General features: G+C 36.9%; 1 protein-coding gene across 2 annotated transcripts in view; it reads left to right on the top strand.

The window, feature by feature from the left end:
* CXADR (CXADR cell adhesion molecule) overlaps window positions 1-21,322 on the top strand; it is a 33,577-nt gene extending 12,255 nt beyond the window's left edge. Inside the window, exons 2-8 of one of the 2 annotated variants that reach the window (XM_082784929.1) lie at window positions 2,551-2,720; window positions 3,887-4,091; window positions 4,463-4,618; window positions 6,679-6,801; window positions 7,158-7,296; window positions 7,620-7,806; window positions 20,379-21,322. In XM_082784929.1, the coding sequence (XP_082641055.1) occupies window positions 2,551-2,720; window positions 3,887-4,091; window positions 4,463-4,618; window positions 6,679-6,801; window positions 7,158-7,296; window positions 7,620-7,806; window positions 20,379-20,420 (1,022 nt within the window). In that variant the 3' untranslated portion in view covers window positions 20,421-21,322. Of the gene's footprint in view, window positions 1-2,550; window positions 2,721-3,886; window positions 4,092-4,462; window positions 4,619-6,678; window positions 6,802-7,157; window positions 7,297-7,619; window positions 11,970-20,378 lie in introns of those variants that run through there. The other variant, XM_082784928.1, reaches the window with a different exon arrangement.
* The last annotated feature ends 6,142 nt before the right edge of the window (window positions 21,323-27,464 follow it).

A 27,464-nucleotide genomic window follows, 5' to 3' on the forward strand; every position in this document is an offset into this window, starting at 1 on the left:
GGAGTGAACAGAAATTTAATCTTTCTGATTTGAGTGGAAACCGGAGGAGGTGAGGTTTGGGGAAAGCTTGGAGACAACGCCATCTGATCACTTTGGGCATTAGCTTCATATAGGTCTTTAATGCAGTTAACTGAATTGTTTGCATTGAGAGTGACCTCAGTCATCTAACCTTCTGCTCCAAGCAGAATCAACAGTGAGTACTTCAATCTTGCCTTTTGTTGGCTGTCACTAAAACAAATGCCCTGACTTCCTTTTTGGTTCTTTACAGCTCATGTGCTAGTAGAAGCTTTTCTGGCCAATCCTGCAGCCAATTCACTCACAGGATGCTTCTCCACAAGCCTTTCTTCCTTCATCCCCAGCACTCCCACCTCCTTTTCCTTTGCTCCCAGCTCTGTGGTCAGTTTTGACTTATTTCAGGTTGTCTTCGTTAATAGCATGAGTAGGTAATGGTAATAGTTTAAACAAAGAACAAAACTACTACTAGTAGTAATAATGCAATGATAATAGTCCAAGAGTCATGGAAGGTAAGCAATCTCTTAGCACGCCTGCTCTAGCTAAACCTTCTTTGCCAGCATACATGTATCTGTCAGCAGATGGGGATCTGAACATGTATCTGTTCTGCAGAAGGGGATCTCCAGCTAGTATTAACTGCCACTCCCTTCTAGTGCTAATGCTTGATTCAAGCCCAGCTGGCTCTGTCATCTCCTTTCAACTAAGATGCTTGCTGCTTCTGCTTGTCAGTTTAACATTGATGAAACAAACAATGGACAGAGTGGAAAATATCTTTATCTACAAGTGTTCATAGGATCATAAGACCATAGAATGGTTTGGGTTGAAAGGGACCTTAAAAGGCCATACAGTTCCAGCCCCCCTGCCATGGGCAGGGACACCTCCCATTAGACCAGGTTGCCCGAAGCCCCATCCAGCCTGGCCTTGAACACCTCCAGGGATGGGACATCCGTAGCTTCTCTTGGCAACCTGTTCCAGTGCCTTACCACCCTCTGAGTAAAGAATTTCTTCCTTATATCTATTGTAGACCCCCTTTAGGTACTGTAAGGCTGCTATGAGCTATCCCCAGAACCTTCTTTTCTCCAGACTGAACAACCCCAGCTCTCTCAGTCTGTTAGGACGTTCTCCAAAACCTTGATCAACTTTTTATGGCCCTCCTCTGGAGTTGATCTAATAGGTCCATGTCCTTGTGCTGTGGTACAGTCTGTTTCCAGAGTTCAGCTGGAGCTTATCCGCTATATGGAAAAGTGCAAGTTAAATAGTAACTTGAGCTAGTGCAAGAGTGCAAGTTAGAGCTTATGTGCACTGTTTGTAGTAATTTTTATTATGTCTGAGGCTATAATTCTACAGATGCACCAAAACAATCTTAATCTTGCTGGACAATCTTCCTGTGACCTTTTATCTGTTGCTGTAGTGGTAACATCCAAGTGACTACGTCATAGCCACAATGGACAGCAGCCTCAACATACAAAAATGACTCTGAAAACCTGAACATGATAGCCAGCAAGGTGGACAAAACAGTGGGTGTAAAAATGCCAAACCTATTTCCATAACAAGTCAATGGAGATTTCTACTTCTTGATTGTGATGTATGTTCCCATACACTTAAGGAGGGAAGCCTATACCCTTTGTAAAATAAAGGGAATCTTGCTTCAGACCTTTGAGCAAGTCTGTTTGGGTCACTGTGGATGATTTTATGGGGTTGAAGTGGGGAAATTCCGTTCAGAAACATGTTTTCTGTAGTCACCCATACGGATAAAGATTATATAGCCTTTTTTGAGAAGTAAGCCTGGTAGAAAGGACAAACAGATCTGAAAACTCCCTGAGGTTTTTGGAAGGGATGCATTTGTCCATTCCTCCTAGATAAACCAGTCCTTATAACTCATCACAAAGTAACTTGTCTTGATCTAACCCACAGTCCTGGTTGGCTTTGTCACCATTTCATGCTCTCATTTTATCAATGAGTGAGTAGCTTGTGACTTTTTTTTATTCATTCCAAATGTGTCATTGGAAATATTCTGTATTTTCTGTTTTCAATAACTTCAAAATTTTCAGCAGCAGCCTTTTCATTTATTAGGTTCAAATGGGACTCAAATTGAACAAAAAGACCTTTCAAACAAAGATGCAATTGCCTATGGGATACAATTCCAAACTAAGACTACCCAGCTTTGCATTGTGTTCAGTAACATACTGCACAGGATTTCTTAAGCAGCAATGAAAATTTGAAATGATTTTTAATAATAATTTGAAATGATTTTAAAAGTTGATTTCTATACAGGAACAAACAGTATATAATGGATTTGCAAAAGGAATTGGTGTAAATTTACTTTTTTCTTAAATTAACATATGAACTCCAAAAAAGCTGGGCTTTCATTGTGTCAAGATAAGTTTCTAAGGCTTTAGCTGTTTGGGTAACTTACGCATTTTGGTTGTACAGGGACTGGTTTTAGGCATTCTGTTCTGGAAAGAATATAGTAATGTCTAAGAGAACATTTGCTGTGGAACTGTGAAGTGATTTTTAAAACATAGTATTTTTTTATAGGTCTAACGAGAAGCCTGAGTATAACTCCAGCTGACCAATCAATGTTTGAAAAAGCTGAAGGAGAAAAAGTTACATTACCATGTACTTTTGTACTCTCGGATGAGGATGAAGGCCCACTAGATATTGAGTGGGTCTTGATACCAACAGATAATCAAAAGAAGGAACAAATAGTAAGTAGAGACTTTTCTGCACGGTTCTAATTAAATTATTAAAGTAAATCAATATATGAATTTTGGTAGTGACTTTTTTGACTTTGTTAAAATTTTCAAGGTGGGATGCTTGTGGTCTTAAATAACTTTAAAACGCCAGTCATATGAAATGTAGTGGAAGTTTTGGAATAATGAGAATGTTATGATATTTTGTACTTAATTTAATAACTAAAGAACTTCAAAAATGCTTCAGAGTACAGAAAACTCTGTTTGTATGTGTATTATTTTCCTGATCAAAAATTTGAGAATTTTGTGTTATGTGTTAACTCTGTTAGTTATTAAGGCTGTCACTTCTTTTGAAGCCTTATTGATGACTTCTTTTTAATAGAGATTTTATAGAATGAAGATTTGAGGAATTTTAAATGGTTTTCTTTAAGCCAAAAATCAATGCTGATGTCTTCTTAGTTGGGCAGGTGTTGAGTTGGAGCATTCATTAGAGCATTGTATGAGGTGTTATTTTGAAAATGGAGGTGCTTGTTGTAGAATCACACAATGGCTTGTGTTGGAAGGGACCTTCAAGATCATCTAATTTCCCACCACACCACATAGGAAAGGATGCCACCCACTAGATCAGGTTGTCCAAGGCTCCATCCAGTCGGCCTTGAACACCTCCAGGGATGGGGCATCCACAACTTCTTTGGGCAACCTCTTCCACTGCCTCGCTACCCTTACATTAAAGAATTTCTTCCTAATGTCTAATCTAAATCTAATCTTTTGGTGTATGACCATTCCCCCTTGTCCTATCCTTACCTACCTGAGTGAAGAGTCCTTCTCCATCCTTTAAGTACTGAAAGGCCACAATGAGGTCTCCTCTTTCTCTCTTTGGGATGTGGCTTAGTGGGTGATATTGGTGGTAGGGGACGGTTGGAGCAGATGACCTTGGAGGTCTCTTCCAACCTTTATGATACTGTGTTTTTCCCAGCAGCCATATCTTCTCCAGGCTGAACATACCCACTTCTATCAGCCTTTCTTGATGGAGAGGTTCTCCAGCCTTCATATCATCTTTGTGATCATCTGTCATGCTTATTTTAAACAGTAGAAAGGAACTGCTATGGATCTGAAGATAACATTTTTTTCAAGTGCTTACATGCCAAGTAGATTTCTGAATCATATTTATTCTTTTATAGATAATTATGTATGCTGTAGACAGAATTTATAATCATTATTATGCTGCTATGACTGGGCGGATGCAGTTTACCAGTGCCGATCCCAAATCTGGTGATGGTTCGTTGGATATCCTGAATTTAAAGTCATCAGATACTGGCACATATCAGTGCAAAGTGAAGAAAGCTCCTGGAGTTCAAAGCCAAAAAATACAGTTGACTGTACTTGGTAAGCAAATTTTTTTCTTGAATTTGCAGTGACATTTTTGTGCTTATGCCATTTTATATTTGATATATAAAATGAAAACCTACACAGGGCAAAGTCATCCTAAACATATCATCCCTTATTGAGACTTCAGGGTGGGCACAGACATTGTTCTGGTTTTGGGGGAAGGGGCAAAGGGAGTAATATTCTGAATAACGAGAACTTAAAAAAAAAAAAAAAAAAAAAAAAGTCTAAATCTGGCTTGTATTTCATACAAAATCTCTCCATGCTTGCAAAGGCTTTGTTTCACAAACTTTCTTTAGCAAAACGGTCTGACCTACATAACTAGCATTTTTGATTGTGACCTATTAATTCAATAATACTTTATTTATTAGTAAAGCCGGCAAGAACTAAATGTTCCATTGAAGGATCACAGGAGATCGGAAAGGATGTTACGTTGAAATGTGCATCACAAGAAGGATCTCCACTTTTGTCTTATGACTGGAGAAGAGTATCTGGCACACAGGAACTTCCTGCCACATCCACGCTGAGTACTGTCAAACTTTAATTTTTCAGAATTATAAATAATAAAGATTATATTTGTATTTTTGACATATTTTGACTTGTTAGCATCTCATGCATAATTTTAGTATAGAGCAGTCTATAGAAGTGTCACTTCTGTCCTTTCACTGGGTAGTAAAATTGACATTTAAATTAGCTGTTTGAAGTTGCAAAAGATTTTTACCATTAGACTGCAGAACCATGTTCATTGCTGCATGAATGCTTTAATTTCTCTTGCTTTCTGATTCTTGGCTGCTTTTCTCCTCAGATGGGCATCAGGCAAGAGTCAGAGTAGTCTAGTGGTTACAGCTGCATTTGGGAAAGTGGAAATAAAAACTTGATTGTCATTAGAGATTGCACAGAAGTTCTTAATTCCTGATCAAGTGATACAGCCCTCTTAAGCAAGAAGTTCTGTGTCTTTAGGGGAAAAGTTCCTATACATAAAGGAGAAGAGAAGCTTTTCCCTCTTACATTAGCTGACATCCAGGAAAGAATTCAATGTTACAAATTTTGACTGAATTCAGTATTATTATTGTGTTGGTGATGTTGATTTTCTTGTGAAAGCTTCATTGTGAAAGTTTATTAGTAAAGCCAGTTAATTTGTAATTTGTGAGTTTTGACTACGTGAAAGTTATCCTGGAATATTTCTTAGAATTATAGTTCTCAGTACCAATTCTTGTCAGTCTTCGTAGTTGCAAAAACTTTAATCCTTGGGGGGAGGTATGTTCACCTTGCAGTTGGAGCAGTTTAAGAATCTACTTACAGATAGAAGCATTTTGATGTGAAGTGTGCATGACATATGGGACAAAGGGTATCATGATTCCATGTGTCTAAAAAGTGGATGTCTAGGGAAGAGGGAACAGGAACTTGCATGGTTCTTCCTCATAGTGGTCTCTTATCCTCCCTTAATTTATGGTTCAGGAATTTTCAGAGGGAGATGTGGTTCCAGTTTAGTTCATTAGAACAACCTCTGACTTACAGGAACTTCTCCAGTCTACTTACTACTTTTGTAGTCTCTTAGTATCTGTATATCTTAAGGGACAGATTGCTTAAAAAAATAACTATATCTGAAGAGCCTTATGCTGTTCTTTTTGAACCTTTGCATCCCAGTAGCGCTGTTTATGTCCAATCTCTTGTTTTGACAATGAAGTTAGTCACTAATGTCTTTATCTTTACCACTCAAGACCTTAAGTTTCTGTTGTTCTGTTGTTATTCCTTCTTACGCATCCCAAATTTGTCTCATGTTTTGAAAAAAAAAAAAAAATCAATTGATAGTGCTGGACAAGAATGATTTAGGAAGTATGCAAAAGTGGCATTTCATATAATGAAGCAACAGCTATTTGGGGCTTGTGACTGTAGGTTTGGGAGCATAGAACGTGCTCTCAAGGACCTCTATGCTGCCTAACTCCGGTGGGAAGAGCTAAGTATATGTGTGATTCTTTGTTACCATGATGTAATCTCTTGGCAGCTTTAGGGTTTAAGTGCTGGTGGCAAATCTATTAGCATTTTAAAAATCTTGCAAAGGTAGCTGTTAGCTTTGGAAACCTTAAGGGAAGTGTTCTTCCTGCTTTCACTCTATCAGCATAGCTAGACTTAACTGGTTGCCCACTGGAGTGCAAGGTTTACGTCAAACTTGTCTTTCATGATGAACATGAGTTCTGCACACATCTGAGCTGGTTGTGCAGAATTGGTTTTGGTGCAGAATTGGTTTCAACATAGAAGAGAAAAGAGTACCTCTGTGATGCAGTTAATCTCTTGTATTTTAGTATTCTACATTAAGGTGACAGAATTGGCCATTTTAAGCATCTGTTCCTTCCCATTGACAGAGCAATTTGAAGGCTTAGTATTAAAGTCAAATTTTGTGAAATAAATATCTAGTACAGTAAAAAGTCTTTTTGAAATAATAGTATTCTGTGGCATGGTAGACTTTTGGATTTTTTTATATGGTATTTTTAAGATTTCATGTATGTGCGGGAATAATAGTTCTGTAGCACTGAATAGGAAACTAAACTTTGCTAAATGGTAAACACTTGCTTTCTGTTCCTTGTAGATAGAAATACAGGCGAACTTCTCTTGAAAAATGCATCTCAAGAGTATTCTGGTGTATACAGTTGTGTTGCTTCAAACCGAGTTGGCGTAGATGAATGTTCTATTGAGCTGAATGTCACCCCTCGTAAGTGTTGACTTGTGTAGTCATATTGTGTTTTGTGTAACTGAATAACTTTGTTTCTCTAAATTCCTAAAAAGTTTCTGTAAATTCCTAAAAAGTTTGAAAACAAAACAAATGAAAAAAACTGTTATGCAACTGATGGTTGTAGCTTTAAGTCTGTACTTCCCTCCAAATACTGCCTGTTTTATGCAGGAGGCTGTAACTCTATTGTCATTCTGAATCATGGATTGAAGCATATCTGATTCAGTGATATGCTGTTAACCTGAATCTTGTGGAAACATACTGTTTTTAATGTTGAGAGAAAAGAAAATGGTCATATAAGTTTGGCACTTAAAAGTATTGTAATTTATCTATTCTAGCTATAAATACAGCTGGTATAATTGCTGGAGCTATTGTAGGAACTCTGCTGGGTCTCTCCTTACTGGCTTTTCTCGTCTTCTGTTGCTGTAAAAAACACAGAGAGAAGAAGTATGAGAAAGAAGTACATCATGATATTAGGTAATGACATACCTAATTTCTGAGTAGTATTATTTGAAAATTAACTTTTAAATGTTTTTCTGTGAGTAAGATATTTAGTGGTAGAGATGTCTGTTTTAATTTGTTTATTGAAACACTAACAGTTTGTCTGAACTTGTTTTGAATATGTCACGTTTGTGTAATTTCAGTAAGGATCTTAAAGGCAACAAATGCTTCATTTTTTTTCAACTTAAAAAGGCTACTGTGTTAGAATAGGAAGAAACAAATGGAAAACTTGTGTAAGCTCCTGCATAGTAACATTGACTGAACTCTTGTTCTGCAACTGAATTTTTCTTTTATTTCAGAGAAGATGTTCCGCCTCCAAAAAGTCGCAGTTCAACAGCCCGCAGCTACATAGGCAGCAATCGTTCTTCTCTGGGCTCAATGTCTCCATCAAATATGGAAGGATATACCAAAACCCCGTATAGTCAAGTCCCAAGTGAAGACTTTGAACGTACTTCTGGTCAAAATCAAACCTTTGCATCTTCAAAGGTAGCTGCACCTAATTTAAGTAGAATGGGAGCTGTCCCAGTGATGATTCCTGCACAAAGCAAAGATGGGTCCATAGTATAGAACTTTAATTTAAATCCTGTTTTTAATTGTTCATTATAAGTATTAGAGAACTACGGTATTCCATCCCTCATTTAAACAATGGCATGCAATTTTCCTTGAGGAAAACAAAGTTAGTTTGAAAAGCCACCAATTCTCATCTTTAAATTTAATCTTATTAGTGTATAACAGTTGAACCATTTGCTGAAAGCACAGGAGTTCATAAATGCAAACACTGAAGGTGTTTGGACCTCTGGTAGGTTGCTGAAGAGACATTGTCTGCTAATGTGCAGCTTTGAATATGAAACAATAATACACAGTTGAAAAGTAACAAAACCATATGTAGGCCATGAAGTTCCTCAGAGTTCTTGAAATTTCATCCTCAATTTTGGACTAATAGAAGTATTTTAATTTGGCCACTGTCTGAAGTTTCTGTGGGGCTGAAATGCTGAGGATGACTTTGAATTCTGTTCAAACTCTGAGAATTTATGCAGCTCTTTAACTTTGTAATGTTTATCTGGAGTGCTTCTTGAGCTTTTACTTCAGGGGCTGCCAGTTATCTGATTGATTCAGTTAATATAATTGAATCTATTCTGAGTTTAAAATCTCAGTGACTGGAAATGTGATAGGAGACCTTGTGAGCTCTTTGAAATTTGAATTCCACTGCAATAACTAGTTTTAGTCATGTCAGGTAACATTAAGTTATCTGATGTAAGACATCCTATCAAATTGTTACTAGTGGTATCTAACATTTAAAATCTGTAGCTCAACTGTTATATTGTCACACTAAGAACAAATATGTATCTCTACAGGTCTTGAGTTATAATTGTAGCTTGCCATTTTCCAAAGCCTGCTTAGGTTCTAAGGCAGTGTTCCTACTTTTAATAAACCAATTACCTAGAAGTTTCATTGAGCTTTAATAAAGCTGTTAATTAACTGGTATTTGATATCTGTTCTCTTGCTCTCACAGTTCTTCAGAAAAATCTTCCCCACATTCATGTAAGTGGTAGTTAGCCTTAAGATGATGATACATTTTTATATGAATTTGCAAGGAATTTAAAGCTAGCTTCTCCTTGCCTGTTTAATGGCCCTAAATGTTCTTATTAATGGACATTTAGATTTTCATCACCAAAAGCTTCATGCAGACAGAACCTAGGAGAAAATAGTTATCCAGAATTGCTGATATGAACATGTTTCAAGAGTCCATTCAAAAAAAAAAAAAAAACACCTTCCCAGTTTTGCCGTCTTAAAGCATTACAGGAGTAGAACAATCCCTTATCTTAGTTTCACACCTGCTTAAGAACTTTCAAGTTTCTGATGATAGATACTACCTATCTATGGAAGCTAGTTTTAAAGTTAAGTGCAGTTTAAATCTTTTTTTCCTTCCTTCCTATTTTCTACTCTCCTTCTCATCTTGTGCTTGGCAGTGTGTGTGTGTGGGTCCCTTCAGCTTACTCTAGCTATAGGTGTTAGGCTGCCAATTATTTTGGAAAACTCTAAATGAGTATAGTATGTGGCACAGAGGTTAATGGAGAAAATATCTGAAAGAGCCTGTTGAAAGATATTGGGATTGTTTGTATGTAGCAACAGTGAGATAAAAGACTTCCCCGAACTTCTAGGCTTAGTGTTTGCTTTCTTGTAGCTGCTTAAATCTGTGATAAATTATTTGGCTTACTACTAAATGTTTCCCTATCTTATAGTTATGTGCACCATTTTTGGTTGGCACTGTTAACATAGGTAACATACCCTTCATACCACATTTAGATACTTGAATGGCTACTAAGTATTCTAGACTCTAAAGTTTTACACATTTTGGACTTTTTTAGATTGTAAACTGATACTGTTAGAGATCAGATTTTTTATCTTTCATGTGTGCCTTTTCAATAAACTTTGCCTGATTGTATCTTCAGTTTTTAATGAAATTTCTGGTGCCTAAAATTTACTGTTCAGACAGGTGCTTAGATGATGGTACAGTTTTTAAAACATGACACTGTGATCTGATTTTTTGATTCCTATGTACTATTTATACCTCTTCATGCCTATTTTTGGATGTGATTTCGGTGACTCTCTGTATTGTTCTGTATTTCAAATTGTGAGTTGCTCCTTCAATTGGTAGTTATATTGTGTTTATATTCCTGAAAACTCTTCAGTTGTACTAATGAGATGGATGATTGACTCTCACTTGTGTGGTAAATAATAGGTTTAGTAACTGTGCCAAACTCAAGCTTATGAAGAACAATAGATGAGGAGATGACATTTTGCATCCAATTACAGTGACAGAAGAGGCTTTCAAGATATTTTAATCATAAACTGGTTGTTTACCTTGCAACTAAGGCCTTCCTTAATTAAAAGGGTATGGTTATTTGGATCATAAAAACAAGCTGAGTACAAAACTAGAACTGAATCACAGACTGAGAGATAGCTAGACACCTAAGCAAACAGGCAAACCTACTAAATTTGATTCCTAGCCCTCTGTGGACCTAATGTGAGATTAGGTGTGGTTTTTGTTTGCTTCTGCTTTTTTTTTTTCCTGTCTTGAGACCCTGTGCTTTCCGTCAGGTAAGCCCTAGGACACTCGAGAAATTTCTCACTGAAGCATGCAGAGCAGAGTTTACACATACTTAATGCTCTGTCAGATTGCACAAAACAATAAATGGACAGAATGGAAAGACAGCATGATATGCCCTCAGAGCCTCGCTGTTAGGCTTAGCAGCCTTGACAGTGTCTGTCTATTTATGTAATTGCATGGAAAATAAAAGGAATGGAATCTGACATAGTCCTTATCTGAAATAAAAAACCTCTGACTTGGGGTAAACTTTGCCTCGAGTTGCTATCATCATGCCTTTTTGAATGAATAAAACACTACTATATAAACATAATACCACTGTTATAAATTATTTCTTTAGTCACTAGATTCATAACTTACACTGGATTATGATTCTCAAAAGAGCTACTATACTTAGCAATGATTTCTAGTTGTGTAGGACATGAACTGACTAAATGCGTGAGGTGTCTGATGTTACAAATAAACCTGCTAACAGAACTTTTCTAGGAAGTAGTGGCAGCTGATATACCTGTTAGAAGGTGGCATTCTTAATGTCTCATTTTATTAAAAAAAAAAAAAAAAAAAAAAAAAAGAAAAAAGAATGGGGGTGGGTGGGTGGTGATAGCATTATGTAAATACTCTAAATGAACCTGAGAAATTACTAGTTAATGTCATGACTGTAAACTTGCCTGTTGAGGACTACTATATATAGAAGAAACCCCTGAATTATAGTATGGTGTGAATAAAGTATTAGACTTGTAATACTATAGAGGTTATGTAACATTTGTCCATACATTACAAGCCTTTTCATAATCTTCTGAAATGGATATTTAAAGATATTTGTGTGAACCTTCCTTATCTGAAAAAGAAAACTTTTGAATTACGTAGTGCACAGAAATGCCTTGTTGGAGAGGTAAAGTGACTTTTGAAGCAAATGTATAGTGCATACATCTTTATCAGCCGTGATAGTCACATTCATGTTAGGTGTATGCTTCCTGCTTGATAGTACAAGACTTCTTAATTACAAGCTTTCTCTGTAATATTGCATATTGTATATTGCTGTTTTCCATGATAGCTTTTTGGTTTTGTTCTTGACTGTGTATGTTCTGGATCACTTTAGATCTCTGTGGCAGTCTAAAGACACAATTCTATTTGTATCACTTAAACCTTGTTTTATACACTTGATGGGTGCTTTATAGAGAGCCCTTTGGGTGTTAGTCCTCTAGCACTGAGGCACAGCTCAAATGAAATTGGAGCAATAATATTTCCTGGAATACAAAATCTTATGTTATGCTTCCCATGCACAAAACATGGACTTGAATATCGATATGAATTCCAGTATGAAGTTTTATATTCACATTTTTGGGGGAATGGTATCCTACAATACAAGTATTGTTCGTGAATCTGTAAAAACAAATCCAAAATTTTAAAATGCTGTAGTTCCATGACAGACTTGTGTACTTTTTTGAAATAAAACTGTTGGAGAAAACAGTAGTCTGTCTTTATTTTAAAGCAGCACTTACATGTGGCTTCAACTTTCTCTTTCTGTAACTGGAAGTGAACTAATAAATAGGCATGTGTATACCACACTGGAAATAATCATTTCTTGCTTTCCCCCCTCCCACCAATTTCTAAGTAAAAGGAAGTAAAACTTTTTATAGATATTTTAGAACATGCACTTAATACGGAAATTCTTACTGCAGATACACAGATGTAGTGATGAGTTGAAACATCGGGGCATCCTCAACAGGAATTCTGGAAAAAAAAAAAAAAAAAAAAAAAAAAGCTGGAAAGGAATTTAATTTTTGCCCTGTTTTTCTTTTGGGCAGAACCAAGTATTCCTGAATCTGATAATTTTTTAAAATTTTTAAAAATTCAAACAAGAAGGCTTTTATATTTAAAGCATTTTGACAAAATATTGTTTTTTATAATGTCAACCAACTAGCTTTTTTTTTTTTTTATTATTCAAAAAAAGATGACTGGGGATACCTCCCACCCCTTGACCTTGCAAACAAATTGCTTTACTGTCTTTGTAATTTTCTCAAAGACAAATGCAAGTTCTTCAGTGTCATTTTGGGCACTTTATTTTCAGGAAACAAGGCCTGGCATAGGTTTGTATTAGTGGCATGTTTTGTATGTTAATACCATAATACCATTAGAGGACTAAATTGCTTGTGTTTGTTCTTAATGTATGCATATTTTCATATGATAATGCATACTTGTGCCATACCAGATGTGTTATTTCTTTGTGTATATCTAAAATCTTTTTAATGTATTTACAGAAGCATATGAAGTGTACTAGCAGAAAATATTTTTTTTATATTTCAGATTAAAATTTGTGCTTAAATACAAAAGGATACCTAATAAAAATGAAGGCTCATATTCTTATTTTATAGAACTCTAAGAAGGTGCAGAAAGATCTCTTAAATGTTAATTTCAAGACTTCTGTCCTTTCCTAATTTGGCAATTTTCTGTTAAATAGAACTTTCAAGCTGCAGCTCTTGTGCTGCTTCTATTTAGAGACACGTGATTTTCAATCAGAGGAGTTGATGAATGTGGGAATTCCAACAAAGCAACTAGCACTTTGCTGGTAGTGTCATAAAAGAAGAGAGGATGCTCATCATGGAGTTCTACAAAACCTTTATTGTCCTCACACACATATTAGACAACACCTTGGATAAAGTATCTTAAAAGGTCTGTCTTGCTGTTTCTCTGCTGAATTTCTTAGACATCCTGTGTACTTTGAGCTTACTGTTTTACATTTTTCTCAGAGAGGCTCTATAATTATGCTGATAGTTAATAAATTATTAGACAGAAAACACTTAATGCTGGCTACTTAGCCTTGCTTTCATGTCTGTAAAATCCACAAAACAAAACCAAAACTATATGTAAAGAAAATAGCTGATCAAGGAGTAAGAGTTGAATGAAATGAGCTATGAGTGTTGCCTACCTTTCCAAGTCTTAGCATATTTTAAAATTACTAAAACTACCTTTCACTTGAGGGGTAACTGTAGATGATTACCCAGTTCTGAGAGGAAATAAATGTTCTGAAAACATAAATTCTTTAAATGATCCCTATTGTTCTAACCAGTTCTGAGAGGAAATAAATGTTCTGAAAACATAAATTCTTTAAATGATCCCTATTGTTCTAAGGCAGTGTTAGCGCCACATTCCTATGTTGGTGTTCAGAGGACAAGTTTTCAGCTGTGTAGTACTGGCCAGGGTGCTTTGAAAAGCAAAGTTAATTCAGTGGCAGCAGCTACTAGTTGTTTTCTCTCTTTAGCGGATCAGCATATTCATTGAATTATTTATCAAGCTTGTACTGACTAGATGAAGGACACTTCTACCATAATATTCAGAAACATGAAAGTTTTGCAACTTTTACTAACCTTGCATTTACTAACCTTGCATGATGACAGGATTACTGGATGGTAGGAAGGAGCTGAGTATCTTTATAAAGAGTTTGAGTAGGTCAGTTACACAACTAGATTATGTAACAATTTTAAAACAGCAATATTAGAATAGACGTTAACATCTGAAAGCGCATCATTTTACCTTCAGTAATCTAATTTTTTCTTCAGGGTAAAACCTCGTGAGGCAGTATGCCCACTAGGAAACTCAGAGAGCTGTGTGATGCAATGACAGTTGTCCCACTTCTCAAGGCTGGAAGCCTTGGTTCTCTAAGTGGCAGGCAGGGTAAAAGTTGAGTGAAGTAGCTGAAGGGCATGTGACTTCTTTCCAGAAGTACTTTTCCAACTTATAAAATGGGGAAGGAAAAGTAGCAAGTCTGATCAGTGTGTTGGGAATTTTGTAAAACATGATTTCTGGAAACACAAATTAACTGTCCAACTTGAAGCTTTTTACTGCTCTGGTTTCCAGCAGTGTCTCATTTGGTGGTTTTCAGACAATCTGCGGCACCTTTTTGTATTTGAGTTGTTTAATCAGTCAGTATATTTTCACTGCGTAAAAACACAGTGTCAGGTACTCTTCCTACCATAATTAATTTCTGCATGTGATGTCTCTGGTTATATTGTTACTAGTAATACTGTATAAAGAAGCAGCGAGAAATGGTAGGAGCTGCAGTAGACAAAAGTCTCCTGCACAGCCCACATGGTGCAAGTAATGAGAGCCCAGGTTTCCTGGTGCTCACCAAACATCTGTGGGGATGCAGTGATTGTTTGGGTTACGTTAGCAGAACTTGGTGTCAAAATTCAGAATGTGGTATCAAGGAACACTGTATCAGATGATAAAGAGCAATGAAAGTAACTTCATCTAGTACTGTTAGTATAATAGCTTCCAATTGTGTCAGTTTTGCCACTTACGTTCGTAGTGAATTGGGAAGAAACATCTGTCTTTTTGAGGGCAGTTAATGTTACACAAGTAAAGTAATATATAAGTGAGATTACTGACCCATACAGGAATCTGAAACTCCTTATTTCATATTGTTTGCTAACATCTTAATTGTAAAACAGCAGTCAGGATTAGTCAGATTTCACTGAAGTTAAAAATGTGTAGCAGAACTTCTGTTCTCAGTGTTCAAGGTCTCTGACTGCAACTGTCAGTAGCATCAACTTGCAGCATCTTGCTAGTCCTGTGAATGGGTAGTGTTTCTAAGAAACTGTTTTCTGGAGTGAAAATACTTGAGCTGTGCCATACTTAACGATAGGAGATTAAGATAAAATATTTACTTAAGATTTCCATTTACTAGTAGAATAGCTCAGGTGGGAGGGGAACTGATATCCTTAGACCAGAAATTAAGACAGCTGGTGATAAGACAACACTACTGAGTTGCTTGTGACTTCTGAATACGATGACAACTCTAGGGCACAGCTGGTGGTTTGTGGAACTTGTCAAAAAGCTTATGTTGTGGCTGCCAGCACTGTACTTTTTATCCCAATAAATAGAATGTCCTTTTATGTCACTTCCAATCCTATAACTGTCAAGAGCAGAAACAATTCGTCTAAGCTGTAAGAGCTGTAAAATATAAAATAAAGCTTGAAGTTGCTTTATTTAATATATCCTTCCCCATTCCTTCTGTCCTTTTAGTAGTACACTGACTTTTCTTGTATACCAACAGCTTCAAATTGACTATTTGTTGTTGACCTAATTTCATCCTTGTATTCTATAGTGTGAAATTGTTTAGGAATTACAATGTCTTTCCCTTGCGTTAGACTTGAATATTGGTTCAAGTAACTTTGCATAACCTATTTAATTTAATTACCTTGTTATTATTATTTAAGGTGGAAAACTCACTGTGTTTAAAACACAACTTGAAAAAGGTGGTTGTCTCCCATACTGACTCTAGCCTACTTAGGGGGAAAAAAACAAAAATGTGGGTAAATGGATTGGTCTGAATTGAAACAAAGTAGTAAATTCTGTGTTTGAGAATGCTGATTGCCCTCTTGTGGCTGACCTGTAGGCAGCTTTAATTTTTTTCTGGCTGGCTAACGGCCACTCTACTGATGGTTGACTGTGGCTTACTAAGAAATGTTATGTTTTTCAACAGAAAGCAAAGTGACTCTTAAATACCAGAAAATTATTTTTTTCTTGTTTATTCAGGGAAATAATTTAGGTAAGAAAATGATTATTGTAATCTGCATCTATTATTTGCAGACACTTTATTTGTCTGCATAAGCTCTGGTAAAAAGCTGCAAATTGTACAGATATTAAAAAATGTACAGCTGAGGTATGAATATAGCTTTTGACAGTTTTGATGTAAAACACTATTCTTATGCTACCCTATTGCTAGGCTAGAAGTATAAACTCCTACATCCTTTTCTTAAAAAAAAAAAAAAAAAAAAAAAAAGCGTAACTGAAACCTGATTGACTAGTATGAGTTAGTAATTGAAATATCTGTTTTCACGAGACTGCTGTTAAGGTCACTGACAATGTTCCTTCATTTGCAGAGGTCCTCGCGGGGGGGGGAGGGGGAGGGAATGTCTCAGACATTTTAAATGCATCTGTAGGCTTTTCTCAGGGGCAAGATAGTAAAAACTGTGATCCCTTTTTTTTTTTTTTATTTAAAAAAAAGGCACAGTTCTTATCACAATAGAAAGATTGAAAGAGATTGAAGTCCTAAACATTAATTACATCTTAAAATTTATGTTACGTTTCTACTTCAAGTATTTTAGTTGTATTATTTAAATAAGATATACCAATATGATTTTTTTTTTTGTTAATAGTGCATGATTTAGGTGGGCAGGCAGGAGTTTCCAACAACCTGGTAAGATACTTTATTGCTAGATGAAAGAGCTGAAAGGAGTTTTAGAGCCTTTATGCTCAACAGTCCTATTTTGCATATCTTAGCATAATTTCCCTGCCCCCAGTTATACCTGGGCAAGCTAGGATTTTAATCAGCACTCTAAAAGGGGTATCCAACTGACAGTGGAAATTGGGTCATTACATTACACATGTGAATTTTGTCCTGACAATGTCCTGTGTCTGTGCCATCCGTATTAACTAGCTAACTTGCTGCTGGCTGTATGGTTTGTACACGGGGCGAAACTGCTGAAAATGCAAGGAACCTTAGGACATGCTTAATGCTTGACATGGCCAACAAAGGTGCTCTCACCTGCAGAAATAACAATAACAACAGATTTCCAAGGCAAGGAAGTCTGATTAATGAAGTAGAGGATTAGGGTTGAGGTCTTGGCTATGTCATGATTTAGCCACGTGATCATTATGTTTTCTTGTTTGAATACTGACAGCATCTCCATATTCCTCAGTTTGTTAAAATGAAGACAATTCTGTTGAGTTACTGGGACTTTATAACTAGACTTTCCAACTCACCACCTTATTTTTTTTAAAGCTCTCCTTAACCAGTCTTTTTAGTGGTTGTCAGCTGTCCATCTAATGTTTGTTTTCAATTTGAACTGTCAAATGAAACCTTCAAATGACCAGCACTTAAAGGTAGTTACCTTGGTCAGACCATCTGTAGTTGTCTGTCCCCTACCATTCGCTGTTAGTTAATTCTGTCCTAACAATAATTGCTCTTCCAGTACTTCTGGCACTACTTGGGTATTTCAGGATGTAGAGAAAAGAATGGTAGGTCAGATCTCATTAGGCAACTTATTAGGAGCGAAGGATCTCCCCAGACCCATTGCTAGTGCAAGGGGAAACACTTTTCCTCCAGGTGCATTGTCACAGAACCCAGGTTAGCTGCTTGCTTGGGATCACCTTCACAGGAAGCATGCCTCCCTCTCGTTCCCCTGAACTGCATTTAGGAGAGAGTAGTCACGTAGGCCAGTGTCCCTCATTAGTCATCCAGGCCACTTGACGCTCCCTTCCTACCCTTCTCTTCTGCTGCTCACTTATGAGTGTAATGAAAGGTATCCTCAAAATAAGGTAGTTCATCCTATTTATTTTGAAAATACAGAGTCAAGATATACTGAGTACTTCTCTTTATTGTTATTGATGTTGTAGGCATCTAGACAGGTATGCTTACGCTGCCAGGCTGTGGTACGTGAAGAGGGAAGTAGAGCTTCTTGTCATCATTGGCCCTGTCAGTGATGAATTACTCCTTGGGTTTGCCTTTCTATACATCTTTACTTTACCTACCCACTTGCTTTACTTTACCCCCTTGCACTGACGTCTGACTTTCCACTTTCTTTCTGTTGCATGCTACCTGTCTATTTCTGATTGCTGGATTTTTTCACCATTGGAGCAGGATGGATTTTAGACAGTTTTCCCCTTTTCTGTATGTTGCTATTGAACAAGCTTTTGTAGATGATCATAATTTTTATTGTTCCTTTCTATCATAGTTTCTGTTCCTAACCAGTTTCACCTGTTTTGTACCGTTTTAGGTACTAGGTACTGTAAACTAAATATACGTAGTATCTTAGACTGTCACCTGTTTACTCAGGTTAAACATAAAGCTATGATCCCAGGTACCTGAGCAGACAGCAGTTTCTCATTAATTAATATTTGTCTTATGAGATCCAAAAGAGTTACCACATTTTTTTGGTGTGAGAAAGAGAGATTTACTCAAATGAGAAGGAGAAGAAAACAAAGACTGAAAATATCAGGACAGTGCAGGAAACAGAAAACAGATTACATTGTATTTGTTCACATTGTCTTTCCAGCTCTTTTAAGCATCTGATTGTTTTTTAAACATTTGCTTTCCCAAACAACTGGGTGATCAAAAGCTATCGGCCTGTTCCATCTGGTCTCTGTGCTCCACACAGAAGACATTTTTTTCATAAGTAGGCTATGTTAATTGTCTCTAGACTCATTCATGAAAAGGCATGAACAGGACAGAACAGGCTTGATGGAGAGCCCTCCTTGAGTAAGCTCCTACTTGTGTGCCTGTTTTATCCTTCAGAATAGATAGATTTATAAACTTTTTGGCACGTAAGATCTGTTTCTTCAGGCTTTTGCAATAGCATGAGATAAGATGAACTGTGGGGGGAGCAGTATAACTTTTTTAGAAGGATTATGTTTACTAATTATTAACTAGGTATGTTTGAGAGCTGTTGATGAAAAATGTCGAGTGCTGTGTTAACTGCAAAGATAGGAAAACAGATTGAAAGGACACTTCTTGCCTCAGTGTACAATTCGAATTAATAGGCCTCTTACAGAGTATCAATTAATTTTATCAATGGCAGTGTTCTTGTTCCTGTGGTACTAGAGTTGAGGATAGATACATTAAGTTAGGGTGAAAATGAGTTCCAGGAGAAACAAACAAAAAAATGTTGCTAAAATCTTTGCAAATGGAGAGAATAATAGATATATGATAATGAAAACCAAGTTTGTGACACTACTGCATGTTGTTATCCCTTAAAAGAATAACTTTAGAAAACATATAAACAATAAACAGAATAAGTTGCTGAACGTATCAGCAAATATGGTGATTTAGTGCCAAGCAGTACTTGGCACTGCTTTGAATTATGCTTCCAAGCAAGATTTGTGAAGGTGCTCAATTATTTTCACTATCATGTGCGGCTGGAAGATTTTATTCGAAGTGTAATTCTAGTTGAAATGTGACAGCTTGCAAAGAAGAATGTGAGTTGTTACAGAGATAACCTGAGTTAGTTTTTCAATTAATGGTCTTACAGATGAGTTGCCATGGAGTTAAGGCATGTTTTAAATATCTGTCAGTACTGGGACAGCAATACAGAAACCCTTAATAGGCTGAAATGGAGTAAGAAAATGGGATTTTTCCAGTAAATGCACTATATACATACGCATTTGTGGATTGTTAATTAAGAAGATTTGTTTTGTGTTAGAGTATCCAGTTTTGAAAATGAATATTGGTGACTGTCAGCAAGGTTTGAGTATTAACAATGTAGAAAAAATAGCTTTGTGGCACAGAGTGGTAGCAAAAATGCTTAGTTATCATATTTCTTAGAATATCAATCTAGAATATTAGGTGAAAGTATACAGACCTAGTAAAGAACAGTAACTGGAACAATTTTTTAATTAAGTATGTTTTATTAAGTATGGGTGAGTCATTGGGTACTTTGAAAAGCCTGTTTGAGTGCTTAGAGTGCTAAGCAAAAATGTGTGGTTCTTTGGTAATTCAGTCACTGGTATGAAACAGAAAACTACCATCTAAGCAAACTTTCACAGAAACTTTGCAAGTTGACTGTAGTGGGTGTATGCTGGGAAATCCATGCAAATTTTCAATAACCTAGGTGAAGATACTAGAAAACTTATGATGAAGTTAAAATTACATGATTTACTGGATGGCATGGAGAGCAATTCTGTTAGCTGCAGCCAACTGCATTGACTTGAGTGGGAGTTAAAGCATGTTTTAGGTGAAATACCAAATAATTTCTGTTCAAATTAACTAATAAATCAAATTAGCTTGCTTCGCTGCTGCACTGGTTTTATGTAAGACACTGGTATGAACTCTAATTGGAATGACCATCATTTGGATGATTATCTGAATCATACATTTAATTACTGTATGTTAAAGTGTCTGGCCCCTCTTTAATATAGATTAATTATATTCTTTTTTTTTTTTTTATAGTATGGCATCGCACACAAGATTGGTGACATAACAGTGGTATAAACATGAAGAAACAGGCATCATTTTTTGCATGAATTTCAAGTACGGTGAAACTGAAGTTCATGATGAAGTGCTTTTTTTTTTTTTAACTTAATCTCACTTTAGATTCAAGATTGTAAAGTAGACTGTATTTAGTTTTGTAAGTACCAAATTTGCTTTTATATATTTTTAATACAAAGTTTACAAAGTGACTACCATCATTTTCTTGCTAGTTTTGTATTTTAAAAAGAATGCACAATCACTCCCCTTTGCTCCACCACCACATAGATTAAAAAATTCATCAAGTTAACAAAATCAACTCAGGTGGTAGAAATACAGCCTTAAGCAGTGGGGCATTGAAAGAGATTTTAATCTTTAATAGAATAGTTTTGTTTTTTCCCTAGCTTTCTGTTCAGCTGATGTGATAGGAAGTATATCATCTATTCAGTACTGTAGTGCTACTACAGTATCACTGTAATGAGGACTTGCAACCTGTCTTTGAAATGTATTTTAAGATTGTATATGTTTTATAACAATAAAATGTATTTGAATGCTACAGTTAATGCATGCTTCAGCATAATCTGTTAATGCAGATGTTGTGGTAATTCATGTCTGTACACTGTCTCATTGTTTCTGTTCCTCAACTTTTACCCTGCAGAAAACTGGAGGAAGGAAGAATGCACTCTTTAAACCAAGCTAGGTACATAGTCTTTTGTCTTCTGTGACATGAGACTTTGAGTACTGATTAAAACTGTGAGTTCATAATAAAAACATTAATCTACCTAACCATGTAAGGATGAAATCGCTGTAGACTGTGGATCAGAGCTTTTAATAATTCACTTTATTCTTTGTTTTATTTTAAAGTTGTGGCTAAGATGAAACTGGTGGGAGCCAGTACCCCACCGATATATGGGCAGTTTTTAAAGTGGTCATTTGGTTATTGTCACAGTCCCCATAAATCAGAGCAACTTAAGGACACTACATCTTTCTCTGCTCTTGAGAAATGCTGAGTGTATGTGTGCATGCTTTTTTGTTTGTTTTTGTTTTACTATTATAATATGTAGTTACTAATTTAAAACTTAATCCAGTGGTATCTGCTATACTGTACTCGAAAGGCAACCATATACTTCATTGGTGATACTGGTGCTTATAATGCTGAAAAGTATGCTACTTACTCAATTAATTTTGCTTCAGTTTTTGAAAGGAACACAGCTAATTGTATTATAAACTCAAACTGAGATGCTTTTGACCAAAAAAATCATAAATTTGTTTTTATCACTGCACATAGAAGTAAAATAAATTAAGAAAACGGTTAAAGAAAAAAAAAAAAGGAAAGAGTTTCTAAATGTCACAGTTGCTTAAGTAGCCAAATTTTTTGAAGTAATTTCAAATTTGATTTAATTTCAATATTATAATTGCAGAAAAAGATACTTTGCCTTTAAGAAACACTTATTTTTATGCCAAAACATTGCATTACTCATCTCTCCCTTGACTCTGTGCTGCCTAAACTTGTCTGTGAGCAAATCTGGCAAGTAATTAATCAGGGTAAAATTCCACTGGGAAAGTTACTTGGTCAAGAAGCACCAGTTGCCTGTTTGGTTCCATAAGACTGTCACATAAGACAGTAATTTATAAATAAAACTTTTTTCACTACAGTTTGCTTCAATTAAGATGAAGAGATATTCCCTTCCACCCCCACCTGCCTACACACCCCATCATCTAAGTGATTAACTGCTAGTGTTTTAGGAAAGGGGAGAAACACAGGAATTACTGTGCAAGCTTATAGTGTCAGCTAGTTGGTTAAAAATTAGTTTTGTAAAAAGAACGTGAGAAAAGTCTGAAACTTCATGCACCTAAATATGTCCATGGAGTGAAAGGAACCATTTTTGTACTCAAATTCCTGCCTAAACAGTCTTTCAGTATATTTTGAGTAAAGAAAAATATCTGTTGCTCTTGAAGTTAAATGTGTGATGTGTTTGTTTTCTTCAAGTAAGCTAGTAGCTGCAGAACTACTTTGTCATGTCTAATCCACGTGACAGTACAGCTTTTCTTACTAGCGTTCCAGATACCAACACAGAGTCTTTTGCAAGGTACTGAATGTTGACTATTTAGTCCAGAAGTCTACCTCAGTGAGATGGCCAAGTAAATGTTAATTTTGTTACAGTGGTGTAAATGTGGTACAAATTTGAAAGCCTGCCTGATATTATATAGACAGGTTGAAGATTGAGACTAACTCTGTCTGCATGCTGCCATTGTGTTCATGCTTAGAAGGTAAAATAATGAAGCCTGGAGATCATGCCTGGATAGATTACTGTGACCTGGTGGCTGTTTATGAATTATATATGTCAGTAGGCATTTTTACTTGGATATGGTTCAAGTCTTTTATCTTTGTATCTAGCATGCAGACTGGCTTACCTGGTCAAAGGGTGGAGGAAACACCCTGTAAGCACCCTAGCTCTTGTGCCAAGAGATCTTCTTGCCAGGGCTTGCTTTTCACAAGAAAGTTCAAGCAGTGCTTATTTGGTAATTGAGCTCTTGTCCACACCCAAAAATCTCTGTCTTTCTCTTTCATATGCAAGCTAGCTGACCTGGACAATTGGACAAAGCCTAAGAGCTGCCTATACTCAGCAGCCTGCATCTTTGCTGCAAAACTTGCAATGCTTTCCCACTATCCCTGCATAATATGCAGGTCTATCAAATGTGAATTCTTGAATCAAGCTGTTACTGTACTCTATTTAGTTCAGTATAATTTTTCCAACAGCCATTCTAATTATACACATCTGAAAAATAGCACTGTGCTCATCCATTTTAACACTTGCTGGCATCTTCTCCACAGTTACCAAGCGTTCTAGTCATGCAGACCTTTAGGTTTGATGTGTGCTTTGGAAATCATATGTTGCAATTTAAGACCAAAGTTGGTTATGTGGGTTCAGACTGCCTGGGTGTTACACCATCTGGAGTCTGAAGCAAGCCAGATCCTTCACCAAATGAACTTTCCTGTGGTCTAGGGGCTGATCCAGATTCAGACTTTGCCCTACAGGCAATATGGCTGCAACAGGCTCAGAAATGGGAATGAGCTATGCCACCACAAGGCAATTTCACATTGCCATGACTCTATCCAGGCCTGAACTTATAGCATTGTAATTATTTCCATAAAAATTAGAAACCTCAGACTGTAACTCTAGCATATGCTTTTTAAACAGCAGAACTCGGTATGCTAGAGGCTGAATTGGCCCAGTCCTTCTTGCTCTTGGCTTTTCGTTTCTGGCCTTGGGCTATATCTTATCTTTTGTCAGCATAAGCATTGGTGCAGCTGCTGTGAGCCACATCAGAGACATGATTTAGTTTAAAATTACTTACATATAGCGTAGTTTAGTTTTAACTCAGATATGTTCATCATTTCAGTTCACCAGACAGCTGCACCAATATTTGTGCTGACAAAAGGGGAAGAGAAGGAGACAGTGTGAAAGTGGAAACAGGGATCAAAGTACAAGAGAAAGGTGGGACAGCTTATTTCAGCAGCAATGCTAAAAGTGCTCTGAGCGGGGAGTTGGACTAGATGTACTCCAGAGATGCTGTCCAGCTTCAACTATTCTGTGATTCTGTGGAATAGACACACATACCCAAATTCTCCCTGCATCAAAAATGGTGATTTTTAGCAGCCATGTAAATCTGAAGATGCTTGAAGGCTATAGTTACCTCTGCTTCCAACTGGTGGTTCCAGGCACCCTTAGTCCTCCTGGCCCGCTCAGAAACCAGCTGGTCTGAATGGGATGCAGGTTGTGTTGTATTGCACATGCACCCCGTGGGCTACCACACGTATGAACCAGTCTATATGAATCCAGTGTGTTGTCAGGACATCCCGGCCCAGCCAGTGTTGGGACTAAACATGTCAGCAGAAGTTGCCACTTTTGATACTTAAAGGAGATGGCTGTTGATAATGCTGATGTTGTCCTCAATTATGAGCTTGCAAAAATGTATGCAGTTATTTTTTGTGACTGCAAAGTAATTCCAAGTCTCTCCCTAAGGCATCTGATGAAATAGATTCACTTGGGCAAATCACCGTTATCTTCAAGGGCGGTGTAGCTAGGTCACTGGTAGTGCAGTTCTCTGTGCAAACGATGTCTGCTGTTGTTTACAAGAAAAAAGGCTCAAGTTCAAGTGGAGAGGAATAATTTACTTCAAACTCAACTTCAGTAACGTGGAAGGTGAAGAGAGAAACCATTAAAAGAAAAACCAGTATCTTTCTCTACAATGTGGTGTATCATCCAAATACTGCTTGCTTTAATCCGTATATGCAAGGCCCAGTTTATAAAATTTAAGCACAGATATTAAGACTCTAATGTGGTTCATTCTAGTTCATTTGTATTCCTCTTATGACTCTCATTGTATATAGGAAAATGTAATATGTTAAGAATTGCAAGTGATTTATTTTGAACTGTTTGCTTATATAATGCAGGATGCTTTAACGTTCAGGAAGCAGCAAGGCATGAGCAGGAGCCTGAGCTGATACTGAATATGTCAAAGTGCTTACAACACACTGTATGTACTCTGTTCTGCATAAGCAATTCCCTGGTTACAAAGTAAATTGCATTAATTAAAATTATCACAACAGAAACTCTGAAAGTTTTGCTTGACAGAGAAATTATAATGGAATTACTGCCTTCTGTGTTAACACTGTCTCATGCTGCTTTTTTACCATGTCTGAGTGTCTAAATTGTCAATACCAGGTCTCTGTCCTCACAATCTAGCTGTCATTAATGCAACAGGAATGTTCTGTCCTTGCAGAAAAATCCCTGTTCCCTTCACACCTGTCTTTCTCAGTTTTTAACTTTTTCTATGTAGCTCTCTCTATTATCAGAAAACAAACTTTTTTGGAGGTTCTGATAGTCCTACTCTTCAGGTTAATGGAAAAGGAGGTGGTAAATTTAATATATCTCTGATCAAATCATGCTTTAACATGGAAACGAAGTGCATGAAACCCTTGCAGAACTGTTTGATGAATGCTGTATCTGAGTTGCTGAAACTGGGAAATAGAGTACTAACACAATAAAGCGTGTCCTGTGACAGGCAGAAGAGTTTCACACTTTCAAATCCAAATTTTGATATAGATATTACAACTTAAATGGGGAATTAGAGATTCCTGTGATGGGACAGTTTAGAAGAAGCTAGACTAGTTTCAAATGTAGTACAAAATTTTACTCAGTTGACTGCCATTAAAAAGATGCCTTGCCAGTCATTATCACTACGTATATATATATTAAAAATAAAAAAAAGTTAGCCCTTAATAATCATACCTGTGAGTATGTGATACCAAAACTGCAGAGCGGAAGCCCTGCAATTAGTGCTGCTGGCTGCCCTCCATGGCAGTTCTGGTCCCAGTGGTCACAGTGGGGTGGCTTGGGAGCTCTTGGACAGGCAAACCAGGATGGAAGTGTCTGGAAGTGTTCAGCCCCTCCCTCAAATCAGAATATTGTCCTGTCGTAAGGTGTCTTAGATTCCAGGCAGTTCTTAGCCCTTGGTCTGTTGCCATGGACTGTGGTACACAAAGTTGCAGTTACTTTTCTAGAATAGTAGGTGTCTTACATTTGTCTCTTTTTTCTTTTTTTTTTTAATTTTTTTTTTTTCTAGTTCCTTGACTTTTTCATCCTTTAAAGTAAAAGGTGTCTTTTCTCAGCCCTCACGGCTGTATTTCAGTGGCCAAGATTTAACCATCAGAGAGGTGTTTGTAGTTCCACAGCCTCTGCTTTGGCACCACTGCAATACACCAATGAGGATGGTTTAAATTAGCTTGGATTAGGCTTTCACAGGAGAACATTTTGTGCGTTCATACAGTTTCTGTTATGCCAGCAGAATTATCTGGCAGCAAAAATGAGCTGGTATATAGGTAGGTAATATTTTCAGCTCTTCCACCTAGATCCAGAAGTAGAGATGCTGTCAAGAAGCACCTAATGACTTATTCAGAAGTTTCTGTAGAGCCACTATTGGTATAGTTTATATGGTACTAAGCAATGGAAATACTAATGTAAAAAATCTGTATTTGTAGTGTGAAGAACCACACATGCTTTTGTACATAGCTGGTAAGAACAGGAAATTGTAGTAATTTATCCCTAAAAGTTTTGAGACATAAGGAAAAAAAAAAAAAAGTAATTATTTTAGTAAGGCTTAATCAGCTCTTTCGGTGATTAATATGGGTTTTCGTTTTGTTTTGTTTGTTTAATGTGCTTGCAGTGGCAGGCCCTGAATCCCATTGATCCTTGTGTGCCAAGCAGCTCATAGGGCTTGACCACAGTTATGTGGTCTGATTGTACCACAGGCAGGTATTTAGATGCTTTGTGATCTGTAATAGTGGACACTGAGGCTCAGGGACTCAGAGGTCAACTGAGCACCCTGCTCAATAATGCAGTCATCATACACGTCCACACAAAGGACTAAGGTAGTATGTTTATGGCTAACACCTTTTCAGTCTTTCTGGTGTAATATGTCCCCTTATGGACTGCTATTTCCCTGACTACTCTTAAACTCATGCTAGCACGAAGGATATCTGACCAAAGGAACCTTTTTGTCTCCTGTAGCGAAATATTATTATTTGTGGAAAGAATGATACAGCTTAAGACAGCATGGCCACGGATGAGGAATTGGTGTGGGACGATGGCCTTGCCATGGAACCAGTGTGCGCGTATGCCTCTGAGCAAAAGAGAAATTGTCAGGAGCACTGGACTTCTGACTGCCTGGGGTGTGTGTGGTGGGGCTCCTCACTCCCTAGTGCTGCTTTGGATGCTCTGGTTGATCTCTCCAAGACAACTCTTCCACAAAATAAAGGAAACAAGGTGGACAAGCTCTCATACAGGGAGCAGGCCTCTGCCCTTTTTTCTTAGACGTGTGTGCTTACCCTGGGAGCTCCACTGATCTCTGCATAGAGCTGCAGAGTAAGGCCAACTGTTATTTGACTTATAATACTATTTTTATTCATAAAATGCAGTGTACAGACATAAATTGTTGTCTTATTGTATTATGCTAAAAAGACAGATTTGGGCTTGTCAGTGGATTGCCTGAAGCAAGAAAATG

Source organism: Aythya marila, assembly GCF_965140915.1.
Source record: "Aythya marila genome assembly, chromosome: 1".
Taxonomy (NCBI): domain Eukaryota; kingdom Metazoa; phylum Chordata; class Aves; order Anseriformes; family Anatidae; genus Aythya; species Aythya marila.